This window comes from Mastomys coucha, unplaced genomic scaffold (genome assembly GCF_008632895.1).
Source record: "Mastomys coucha isolate ucsf_1 unplaced genomic scaffold, UCSF_Mcou_1 pScaffold3, whole genome shotgun sequence".
Lineage (NCBI taxonomy): Eukaryota > Metazoa > Chordata > Mammalia > Rodentia > Muridae > Mastomys > Mastomys coucha.
Window position 1 is genome coordinate 32,938,037 of NW_022196909.1, and position 13,076 is coordinate 32,951,112.

Sequence of the window (13,076 nt, forward strand, 5' to 3'; positions counted from 1 at the left end):
TTCCAATGCTGAACCCTCTGCTGAGCCCTCCCCTTCCCTCTGCTGAGCCCTCCCCCTCTCTCCGCTGAGCCCTCCCATGCACCTCACAACTTTCTGCTCACAGTAAACAGTCAATCTAGGTATTCAAATCTGCCACACCTTCCTAGGCATATTGTCACTCCCTAAAACATGATGGTTGCGTCATTGCTTATTCCGGTTTTTCTCAGTTCTGAAAATGAGTCAGAGGTGCCGAAAAGTCGGACGAAGCACAGCAATCTTGGCCTCTGGGCCAGCGCCTAGATTCTACAGGTCCGCTGTGTTTCTCTGTCACTTTCCTGGTCTCATTTCTCTGCTGATGTGTTTGAACACAAGGCTGACGCACTTCCCTGAGGAGCACAACTTGTGAAACAGCTATTTCACGCCTGCGTTGTCACAGCTGAGAAATGCTAACAGTGTGGTCCAAAGTACATACATAGTCCATCTCGAAATTACCCCCTGCGTTGCCCAAAATGGCTGCTCGGCTTGAGGTTTTAGTGCAGGACTATCCGGATTAGTTTCCCCTCCCCAAGCAAGGTGTGAGCTCCTGCTGGTGCCATGCTGCCCGGGACTGCATTGTGGTTCACATGGACCAGATCGGCCATTTCTCCGCCCCCTCCCCATTCTCTCTTCCTGTAATAAGCTCACACATTTTTGTATCTGTCTGATTATTTGGCTTTAAAATACATGGTAGATTTCCTTGATGACCTTTTCTCGTGATGTTCAAATAATAGTTTTGTTTAAGGCCACCACAAAGGCCATGTGAGCAGCTAAGTTTGGTGACCACTAAGCTGTAACACGACGTCCGATAAAGTTCTCTGGTTGGATTGCAGGGAGGTGGGGGGGGGGGTGTTCTGCTCTCTGACTGTAATTCTTGTCCTTCTAAATGGCATTTCCTGTCAGGCCAAGTCGGTTCATTAATTTTCATAGGGAGCCATCTGTAGAAATGGCCACATGAAGGGAAGAAAAACCTAAAAGCCCCAAGTACTTTCAATCCAAATTTGAAAGGGTGATTTACTCCAACTTTCCAAAAATCCTTCACTCTGAGTGTTGTTTGGACAAGACACTCAGTGCCGGTACTGAGCCACAGTCTCCGCACAGTGCGGAAAGCGCTTTATTAGCCGAAGCTTTATCCGTGGCTGGTGGGGTGGGAAAGAAGCTAGCGTCTTCGAGATCAGCAATCTGTTTTGATTTACATACTAGACATCCGTTATTTCAGTAATGGATCTGTGCTGAACCGATCAATGACTCCACTCGGTGTGATAGGTTGTATCGAATTGTCTCGAACATGCTTTTAACTATTATATTTATCAGGCGCATTTAGAGAGCCCAGTGACCACAGAGCGCATGGCATGTTTTCCCATTCACAATAGTCATCTTGATATCGGAAGCCTGTCAGCTACACAGTTGTCCTTTATTAAATATAGCCGCAACAGTTTTATTTAGGAGCGCTTTCCTCAGGGCGTTTACATCCGACGGACGCTATTGACAGAAATCAAACGTAACTGTTTCAAACTAGTATTGGCCGTGCCTGACGCATGGCTTAATCGATGACTGCAGAATACACAGTTCAGACATCCGTCTCTGTGTTCTGTGGATGTGCGCATGCTCCGTCGCCAGACACGTGTCAGCGCTGGAGTTGGTTTTAAGCACCGCTATTTTCATTCCCGATCAAATGGGCTTGAGACTTGTCTTTATGACATACTGTGAGGAAGGAAGGAAATGTTGCCTGGATCACAGACAACTCAGAGGGACGAAAGAGACTTTCTACAACACATTTTATTTTCTTTTTTTTTAATTTTCAAGAAAGTCAGTACAGAACAGTGTAATTGAGAACCTCTCAAGCATGCTCCGGTACAATCCTAAAGATTTTGCTTGTGTATCTCCCAGTTGTATAACGATAAAATATATTTTATATACATGTAGTCAGTCATATATGTAGTTAATAAATGACGATGACGATGATGATGATGATGCAGACAGTGCTCCCGTGTCCCAGTAGAAGGGATTTTGTAACCATTTGGGTCTGATTCCAGATGAAGGACCATATTGAATTGGTTGGAGTTTTGAATGGTCTTTGTTGTTATTTCCCAGCTCCCTTCCCCAACACACTACCAACATAGTTTATTTACGAAAGAAACAATCGCTCATCCTACAGAGTTTCCGGAACATAATGTGAATTCCTCTGTTTGCAGCTCTGAGATTTTGGAATGGTGACTGGGGTTGGTATGGAGCAGGAGTATATTTTGAGAACGCATGTCTATATACAGAGGTGTAAAATCCAAATGAGCCTATGGCTCCTCACGGCACCCATCTTCGTGCGGTGCTACGGAAGGGCTTTTACTGCCAACTGCAAGCTGACCGCATGTTAGCATCCTGTGTTTACTGCTAGGTTATCTCTGAGGTACCTAGAAAGGCATGCGTGTCTGTCGGTATTTGACTAACATCCTTCAAAAGTGCCCATTGAGATAGTTTGTAATTGTTATGCGTTTAGAATTCAAGGGTTATAATTCAATGTAGCCCTCCCCTTTGCTTTTCTTACTGATGTTTCTGTTGTCCCAGAGCCTAACAGAGTCCCTCAGGTGATATTCTTGATAGGAACCTGCAATCTTCAATTTCTGGTGGGATGGGAGACTTGGGAATCACCTTCCCCCATGGTGACCCAAGTGTTTTCCCAGAGTGTTTTTTGTTTGTTTGTTTTTGTTTTTTTTAAGGAAAGGTACTTAAAGAAAACCATAAACTGGGTGTGGCAGTGGGCTTGTCTAGAGAGGGTGGAACACGTTTTAATTCAAGGTGATAGAAGCCAAAAGGAACCGTCCTCATGACCTCAGAGTGTGTCTTCGCTGCAGAGTTGAGCTCTCGTGGCCTTCCCAGGGAACCCTTCCGTCTTACTCCGCAGCAGTGCCTAGGGACATTCTGATGAGCGAAGTCGGAGCAAGCTGCCCATCACCGTAATCCCAGGTCCATCACAAACCGGAAGGGCTGAAAGCGTCCTCAGAGAACGGAAGGACCACACATACTTAGTGCTCTCAAACCAAACCAACTCTTTAGACAACGGTAGAAAAAGTAAAGCAGGAATCCTGTTCCCATCACCTACTTCTCTCTTGGAATGTCTGTGAGCGACGCGCTTTGTTTAGAGGCTGGTCCTGGGCTCCGCCCTGGAGATGCACTTCACCTGTGGTTCTTCCCTAGTCTCATTCTTTTCTTCAAAACCGTGTAGCCACTTCCTGGTTGCTAGATACTAAGTGATCCTTGAGATGGGACAAATGTTGGGACTGGGTCATTTCCAGACTGTTCGCTCTTGTGTCCTGTGAGGAGAGACATCGAGTGTCTGTTCTTGCTGTGAGTTTAGGATATAGGGTCCGAGGTTTATCCTGCTCTTTTCTCATGACCTCATCTTTGGGAGGATGGAGGTGAGCCTGGTTTGATGTCCCCAGTGCAACAAGCAGCTTGGGCAGACTTCAACACCCGGCAAGCCACACTTGTGCTAATCTTTCTTTGACAGACGTTGTTTAATTACAAATATTTCCCATTAGTTAGATTCTCTGGGTGACAAAATATAATTTAATCTAAACTCAGCATTTCGTTTTCACTTGTTAACAAAAGCAAGCAAAGTATTTGACATATGCCATTACTCTTGAGGCAGAAACAAGCAGATCTCTGAGTTCACACCCAGCCATGTCTACATAGTGAGTTCAGGCTAGCCAGATCTACAAAGTGAGACCCTCTCTCAAAACAAACAAAAGCCTTATACCTTCGGGTGTTTAAACTCTGTAATAGTGCCTATGGGTACTGTAGCTAATAGAGGGTATAATATTAACCTGTATTGTTGACTTGCATTTACTTGAGATATAAATGGCCTGCTTCCTCATTCTCTGCTTCAACTTGCTTCATTAGAAACAATAGGCACATGACTTTCATCTCAGCACATGGGAGGCAGAGGCAGGTAGATTTCTGAGTTCAAGGCCAGCCTGGTCTACAGAGTGAGTTCCAAGACAGACAGGGCTATACAGAGAAACCCTGTCCTGAAAAACCAAAAAAGAAAAAAAGAAAGAATGAAGAAAGAAAGAAACTATTTTGTTGAATATATAAGCACTTAAGTGCAAAGAATCCCATTTTCTTTATTTAGTGGTTGAATCTATTTAATCCCATCTACAAGAGTAATCAGAAATTTATGTTGAAGTGAAATTAAGTGGAAATAGTCAAAGGCTCAGAATATTTCTCTAACGACCCTGCACTCCACACACTTGAATTCAACCTTCAGTTAGGATGAGAGCATCATCCTGAAGGTTTTTCTAGAGTTAAGTCACCCTCTGCTACTGATAATAAAACTTTGTTTTAAAGGAGGTTGCTTGGTTGTTGGTGTTCGGTTGATTAATTATTGGTTGATTTGTTGGATAGTTGATTGGTTGGTTGGACAATTGGTTTTTGTTGGTTAGTTAGTGGTGGTTGATTGGTCATATGATTGATTGGGTAGTTGGTTGGTTGGTTGGTTGGATAAATGGTTGGTTGTTAGCTGGTGGTTGCTTGGTTAGGTAGTTAATTGGTTGTTGGTTGGTTGGAGGTTGGTTGGATAGTTGGTTGGTTGTATGATTTGTTATTGGTGGTCAGTTGGTGGCTGGTTGGCTGGGTAGTTGATTGGTTGTTGGTTGGTTGGTTGGAGGTGGATTGGTTGGGTAGTTGATTGGTGATTGATTGGTTGGGTAGTTGGTCAGTCATTGGTTGATTGGTTCGTGGTTAGTGGTTGGCTGATTGGTTGGTTGCGATTTTAAAGTTTGCCATTTAGCAGGCCGTGTTTTAACTTTTTCTTTATGTCTGTATATATGATTACTTAACTGAGATCATTCACACAGTTTGTGGCCTCTAGGTAGGAACGTACAAAGACCTTGTCACTATAAAATCATTGTGTTGACTCTAGGTCCCATTGCAGCCTAGCGAACGTCTGCATTCCCTGACTTCCCACTGACCAGAAGTCAGACCCATCCCAAGATGGCTGCCAGTTGTCATAGTCTGGAAGTTCAAAGATGCACAGCTGCTTTCTGCAGCAGGCACGGTCCCATGAGATTCCGGAAGAATTAAGTCCTGTAGAAAATAATTCCCGGTATGGTCCAGATAGTGTGCAGCTTCCAGCATTTTCCCGTTCTTCAGGGAATAAAGTTTTCCTTCCAATCCCATTACTTCCCCGAGACTCACAACAACACAGTTGTTGCTGGTGCGGGTGTGTGTCATCTGCAGCCGCAGGCCCATGCCTTCTGCACACACCACAGGAAGGTTAACTGCTTCCCTCTAGGCCAGCCTGTATTCCCAGGAGCCTTCGGGAGCTGCTGGGTGTCGAAGTGAGACAGGCTAGAGTTGAGTCGTGCTCTTTTGAAGAGTACTTTTCCTATTTTCATATCAAAAAAAAAACAAAGTACGCCATTAAATTGTAACTTTTTAAAAGTTTTTATTTTCCAACGGAAAAGCAAAGGGGCCTTGGGGACTGGCCTCCGCCTTCCAGCGCCATGATTGTCAGGGCGTTGTCCTGCCTGGTCCCACTCAGAAAGGGGTTGAGATTTCCAACAGGACTAAGACCACTGCTCTTGTGATAGAGGGTTCTGTCCATCCTTGAAGGAGTAGCTTGAACATCGGGACATCTATACATCCCATAGATCTTGACCCGTGAGCATCAGTAGTGAATGTGACATACGGAATGACCATTATTGACGAAAACCTATTTGGTTGTTTGTTTAAATAAAAAAAAAAACTGTAACATTTTTACCACTTTAACCAATAACACCGTAATATGTATGACTATTGGGATAAAGAAGAAATGGACTCGACTGATTTAATTTTATGACTGTTGGAAATGTAGTTGATACATAACCACACTAAAGCCATGGCATACTGCGCTTGCTTTACCGCGATTCTAAGATGTATTTAAAAAGCAGGAAGCCAAGATCCTAATGGCAGGTATGTCCCAAGAACTATAACTTTGAACATATCATATATATGTGTATAGTATACCCAAAAAACTCTTTTAATGAAAAAAAAAAAAACATGTTTCTTGAAGACATTCTAGATTTGAGCTTGAATACTGAAAATTCTTCAAGTGACATATTTTAAATTTCAAAGCAACGGTAAGATTATAACAGTTGGCATAGATGTGGTAGCTAAGCCAATGAAAGACTGGATCATTTCAGAGCCATTTTCTTAGAAACCGCCAATTTTATCCTAATTTTTAGGAAACCAGAATTCAGGCATTGGAAAAGGAGTCAAAGAAAATGCACTGTTTCTCTGCCCTCAACGTGGTGGCTGGGCGGGCCGTGAGTCACGTCTTTGCGGCTGACAGCCTAGCGGACTTTCAGGAGTGGATGGGCGCCTTCCGGCAGCACTTCTTTGATCTCAGTAAGTAGATATTTGCTGTTCTCTAGCAGTGTATTCATGTGACTTGGGAGGCTGGACAACAGCCGTCCAAATATTAACATAAAGAGCTTGTGGCAGGGGTTTTTCTTTTTTAAATTTCCTGAAAAACCATGGCCTCGTACCACAAACCTTTTCCAGATAATGATCACCTCAAGATCATGATGCGCAGAAGAGTCTCATTTTTAGCCACCTTCTGCTAACTGCGGGTCTGCTGCGATTATCATCTTGTGTCTCGTGCAGAGATGAGTTTCAGCCCCGTGAACGTCTGGTTTCCGTCTCTTTAACACAGTCCAGCTCCGTGCGTAAAAGACGGAAGGATCTCGGGTTTCCTTCTCCATTCGTGGGAGCCTTGCTCATGCCTAGATTCCTGGCCTCAGCGGTACACTGTGCCACCTTATGTAGGCATTATCTGTGATTTTTACTTTGAAAATGGAGCTGTTGGTGACTGGCTGCTTCTGATCCAGCTAAGCCTCGCGGTAGAGTCAGCTGGTATTTCACGTCTACAGAATGCTACCGGCTCATGTCATAAAGTTATTTGCAAGCAATAGAGTGATTTATGGACTGCTGTATAAGAGGTGGCACCTACTGCTCTCTCGGCAGTTCCCAGGCCTGCTCTGATGCGCATGTCAGTGGATGTCAGGGAGGAGGTTGGGAAGGAGGCAAGGACGGCGGGCACCCGGCCGAGAAGATGCCCTATGGTGCTCTATGCCCTGCTTGCCTCTCATGAGGTCCCCAGGAGGTTTTTACTTGACTCTACTCCCAAGATGAGGAAAGGGAGACCCGGGGAGGCCTGTGGTTCGTGGCATTGAACTAAGGGAGTCCTTTGAGGTGTTTTCCTTAAGCACCATCCTGAGGCACATGGTCAACATCTCAGTTCTTCTTCAGGTTTGGAGCATCCCGAGCTGCTTTAGGTCAAGTTGCTACACACCGTGCAGGCAGGAGTGACTTCAGAACCAGCCTCCGTTCTATTGAGCTATTTCTCCGAGACTGGGTCTCCCTACGTCCTGCCTCCTGCCTCCTGCCTCCTGCCTCCTGCCTCCTGCCTCAGCTTCCCGAGTGAGTGCTGACTTGGTAGGCATGCAGGGGTGGTGATGGTAAGGAACACATGTAGCTCAGGCTAGCCCTTGCGCTTGAAATCCTCTGGGATTACAAATGGCACTGCTTAGGCCTGGTCCAGCCTCTCCTCTCTTGCTGATTGCAGTTCAAATTTTGACCGCTTTCCTAGACTCTCCGATTCATAGACTCTGGCTTACAAAAAGACACTTATTTTAACAAGTGATTCTTGGCAGTAATATGCTTTACCTGGGCATGACAGAGAAGGGAACAATTAAAGTACTAGCCCAGAACATTCTAGTCTGGCTATCAGTGGGACCAGAGGAAGGCCCACTCTCTAGGTAACTTCTCATGAGTGTCACTTTGAAGCTAAACACTTTTTTTTTTAATATTTTTTTTAAAGTTTATTTATTTATTTTATGTGTATGAGTACACTGTAGCTGTACAGATGGACGTGAGCCATCATGTGGCTGCTGGTAATTGAACTCAGGACTTCTGCTTGCTCCGGCCCGCTTGCTCTGGCCTGGCCAGAGCAAGTGTACTCTCTCCTGCGTAATACACTGTAGCTGTCTTCAGCCGCACCAGAAGAGGGCGTTAGATCTCATTACAGGTGGTTGTGAGCCACCATGTGATTGCTGGGATCTGAACTCAGGACCTTCAGAAGAGCAATCAGTGCTCTTACCCACTGAGCCATCTCACCAGCCCTAAACACTTTTTTAAACCAAGTTGTGCCAACCTGGCATCTTTAAAGAGCAACTTCTCTTACATTTTATACTTTGCAAAACAAAAAAACAAAAAACATTTTATACTTTGCATGTCAATGACACAAAGATGAAGTGTTTATACCATCCAAAACATTACATTATAATGTAGTATTCAAATTTTCTTAAGTTTTTTTGTCACATTTTAATTAACAATCAGTTTGTGCCTCTATGTGTGTGTCTCTGTGTCTGCCTGTCTGTGTATATGTGTCTGTCTGATCCCTATTTGTATATATGTCTGTGTATCTATGTATGTGTATATGTCCATCGTCTGTCTGTGTCTGTGTGCATGGGTATATGTGTAGTGTGTCTGTCTGTCTGATCTGTATGTACGTGTATATTTGTGTATGTGTGTCTGTCCATCTGTCTGTGTCTTTGTGCATGGGTATATGTGTAGTGTGTCTGTCTGGTGTATGTGTGTCTGTCCATCTGTCTGTGTAAATATGTCTGTCCGTCTGGTATGTGTGTGCATGTGTAGGCGTGGGTAGGGTATAGCGCATGTGTGGAGGTCAGAGCACAGCCTGTGAGAGTCAGCCCTCTTCTTCTCCCGTGTGGGGTTGAGCTTTGAGCCCCTGTCATTGAGCCACCTCATTCTAATTTTCTTAGCAGCAAAATTTTCTTAGCGGCAAGCTTGCCTTCCTCACCTTGGTTGAGGTATGGCATATAGAGCAAAGTAGAAGAAAAGATAGAGAATGGAATAACATAAGAGTAATTGAATATCTGGGTCGCACCTCAGTTCTTCAGCCCGACCTAAGGAGGGAAGACTAGGAGAGTTAAGCTAATCAGAGGAAGTGTTAAGAAACATAGGTATGCTTAGCCAGAATAGCCCGTGGTCTGGAGGCTAGGAGCAAAGGGGATTGCTGTCTTAGTATCCGAGAGCTTACAAAGGAGCGGTGACCCCGAGTCAGTGGCTAGGAATGGTGAAGCAGAGAGAGCGCATCTAAACAAACTAGGGTCATCATAGGTTTTTTTCCCAAATATTTACTAGAAATACTGAGTCACATGACTAGCTTAGCATCATAGATCACTGTACTGAGGGGACACAGGCACTAACTATTGTGGTGGAGGTAGTGAGATCGCTCACAAGCCTGAAAACCACAGTTCCGTTCTGAGGGGCTCTGTGGAGGAAGGAGAATCAACTTCTACAGGCTGCTCCCCTGTCCCCCACAGTAGTGCCAGAGCGTGTGCATGATTACATGCACACACACACACACACACACACTTCATGTCTAATAAGGTAGCAGCATTGTGGGAATGCTGATTTTTTTTTTTTTTTTTTAGGTTTTTTTCAAGACAGGGTTTCTCTGTGTAGCCTTAGCTGTCCTGGAACTCACTCTGTAAAACAGGCTGGTCTCGAACTCAGAGATCCGCCTGCTTCTGCCTCCCAAGTGCTGGGATTACCACCGCCCGGCAGGGAATGCTGATCTTTAATAGAGACCAGGTTATGTGAACACTGTATCTCCTACCTGATAATTAACCTTGTGTTAGCATATCAGCTATTACACATTTCTATGTAAACAGGCCTAGTCCCCTGCAGAATGTGTCCGTTGTAAAACCACCTCTGACACCAGGGACACGTGGGCGATACAGGGTTATGTTCCTGACCTGAGCATGGTTACTACTCTTTCTAGTGCAACCACGGGTCACTTTATCTTAAGATTCCCGCCCCCCACCCCACCCCACCCCACCCTCTCATGCAGAAATCATCATCTCTTCACAGCATGGTCTGTCCTGGAACCTGAAAAAGAAGTACCAGTCCATTTAGAAGGAGTCATTATTTTTCATTAAATACTATGTTTCCCCCACTGCAACAAAGAAAGCAAAAAAAAAAAAAAATGGCTTTTACATATTTATCTAAAATAAAAGGGGGGGAGGGGTAAGATACCAGCTCCAGCTTCCGACCCTAGGGAGGACCCAGTTATGTCCTGGGGTCGGTTATTTCCTGTTGGTCTGCTGTGTGCTAATCAGCATCATAATGAAATACCCTGAAAGGCTTTTGATGTGTCTTAACTAGTTATGGTAATGGATTCAGAATGCGCAGGCATTTGTCACCATGCCTCATGACAACAGAATGAATATGGAGTAAATACAAAGTGTCTTAAAATGTTTTAAGCCTGGTGGAAAACTACCATGTTGGACAGATTGAATATGCACATTCAGATGACTGAAAAAAAAAGGTGTGGGGGGAGAAGTGTTCACCTCAGAAGGTGTCTGGTGTATTGTCCTCACTTTTCTAGTGATGTGAGATACGATACGAGGCCGTGGGCCCGCATGATTTCTGTGATCCACTGGACAGACACATGGTATGCAGGGAGGCAACTCCCATCTTTTGTAGCCACAGAGGAAAAGTTAAAGTCCCAAAATCGTAGGGTTTAAATCGTGACACAGTGATAACTATTAAACAGTTCTCATTTCTTAATTGGAATTTTAACTCAAATTAAGGATACGTCTGAGGACTTGAATTCTGTATTTCTTCCTCCGTCTGACAGCTGGATTTCAGTGGGGATTTGTCTTTCAAACGTCTGGAATATTGGATGTCTTCATCTACAGTGGAGAACGTGAATATGGCATTTAATGTGATGGTTTAGTGTGGTACTTGCTGACCTCGGGATCTCAGTATCCACCCAGAACTGGGTTTTGTTTGTTTGTTTTTTTTAATGAGTCACTCAAGCAGAATCTGCTCTGGCAAGCAGATTGTTCTGGGTTTTCATGCAAGCTTCTTGAAAGCTAGACTTTATTGATAAACCGTTATTTTCTGACGTCAGCGCGCACACATGCGCATACGTGCACAAAGTACTGATATTGGTAGAAAATGAAATGCACAGCTTCTTTCAAACGAGCCTGTCCCTTCCTTTCTCTCCCAGGCCAGTGGAAGCACTGTTGTGAAGAACTTATGAGAATTGAGATTATGTCACCACGGAAACCACCTTTGTTCCTGGCTAAGGAGGCGGCCTCTGTGTATCACGACATGAGTAAGTGGGTGGGGCTTGTCTCTTGCATGCTGTGGAGTGACAGAAAAGCAACATGTCCACACCCCAGCCGCTTATTCTGTTGACATTAAACTTCTCAGGGCACAAATTGAATAAAAAATAAATTTAAAAAAAAGAACGATGATTATAGACTGAGGAGCTCATGTTCAATAGATGAATTAATACAAAATTAATGAGTACATATTTTTCATAGTTCGGATGCTCACGATCAAACAAAAAACTCCAGGCTTGAAAGACTATAAAGTCTTTAGCTGATGGGATTCAGAAAAAAAAATGAACATACAGACTCTAAGATGTAATCATGTTTAATTATTGTTTTCTCTGTTTTACCCCGTGGATTTTGCTATTGCTGTTTGTATGAGAGATAGGGATATATTAATGAATGGAAGCATTCACCTCTGGTCAGAAATAACTAAGTCTAATTTAAAAAATTGGTCTTTCTTGAGTTTCTGTTTCACTTTCCCACACCTTGAAAGGTGTTAATCCTGTGGGGTGGCCTCCCAGAGAGCTCTTCAAACATCTGGACACTTATCTGCCAGTACATTCGCAAGGATGTGTGTGTGCGCGTGTGCGTGTATAAACGTACGCATTTACAGTCTTAGGTTCCGAGTGGTGTCTTTGAAAACATCCAGAGACTCAACTCAGTAGACATTTATCTCAGAGTCTTATTTTTCCCAAGGGAAATTTTACCCAGCATCCTTATCCCCTGACGTTTGTGTGAGGGTTTGGGACTCCTGCCCTGGCCATTGGTTGTGGAGAATTTTGTCTGTCCGCTTTCCCTTTGTCTTAACCTCAGCAGAGACTTCAAGGGGCTGTAGGAAAACCTGCTGACTCATCACTCCCATTCCCTTTATAAAGCGAGCTTCCTAGGAAGAAAGAATAAGGGTTTGAGTCTAGGAAAAGTTACTGTATCATAAACAGTTAAGCTAAAGAGTTCAAGAATCGCTAGGATGTGTCCACCCGTGCTGTGTATGCATGGATGCTATGCATTTTCTCTGTGCATGTTGTATATATGATGTCTAACGCCCTCTTGATAGGTTTACTTTCATAAATCAATGTTTTTTATTACGCATCCTGCTCCTGAGTTTCTAATGGTCATTATAGGTAGAATATTGATTCGGAAAATAAGAGTTTATTTGGACAAAGTACATATGACCGTTTGATTTTTTTTTCCCTAAAGTTTCTTCTTAAAATTATTACAGGCATCGATTCACCTGTGAAACTCGAAAGTGTAACAGACATAATACAAAAGAAAATCCGAGAGACCAATGGACAGTCCCTCATTGGTCGGGATGACGAATCCACTGCACCCCCGTGGGCCGCAGTCTTCGATGGCAGTCACGAAATGGTCATCCAGAAGAAAGTGTTGTCCCCAACAGGCAAACCAGCCCCAGATGGGAAAAGAAAAAAGAGGCGAGCTCCACTCCCTCCTACCGATCAGCCTCCTTTCAGCATAAAGACACAGGGTAAAGAGAATCAGTCCGAGGACAGCAGGGCCCAGGTCAGTGTCTCTGGAGCCTCGCCTTCGGATCCCAAACTGTCGCCACCTACGCATCATCTCCAGAAACCGGTGGCTGCACCTCGAAAACTCCTCCCTGCCAGGAAAAACAGTTCAGCGGACATTGAGCACACAGACACTAAAACCAGCTCTGACGCGAAGCCAGTGCCCGTTCCAAGGCAGAAATCCATCAGGGACATTCTGGACCCTCGATCGTGGCTCCAAGCACAAGTGTAGGAAACCTATGCGTACAGCCAGCTATAAGGCTCTGGTCAGAGGCATTATATGTGTAATGTTATGTAATTGTGTAGTTAAAGACCAGAGCCATAGCCAGAAGCCATTAATAAGCTATTAGGT

General features: G+C 44.2%; 1 protein-coding gene across 3 annotated transcripts in view; it reads left to right on the forward strand.

Moving 5' to 3' along the window:
• The window catches only part of Rtkn2 (rhotekin 2), a 46,470-nt gene that overhangs the window by 32,918 nt on the left and 476 nt on the right, over nt 1-13,076 (forward strand). For all 3 annotated transcript variants that reach the window (XM_031348211.1, XM_031348212.1, XM_031348213.1), the window contains exons 7-9: nt 6,237-6,399; nt 11,096-11,203; nt 12,424-13,076. The exon at nt 12,424-13,076 is cut by the window's right edge and continues 476 nt beyond it. In XM_031348211.1, the coding sequence (XP_031204071.1) occupies nt 6,237-6,399; nt 11,096-11,203; nt 12,424-12,956 (804 nt within the window). In that variant the 3' untranslated portion in view covers nt 12,957-13,076. The remainder of the gene's footprint in view (nt 1-6,236; nt 6,400-11,095; nt 11,204-12,423) is intronic.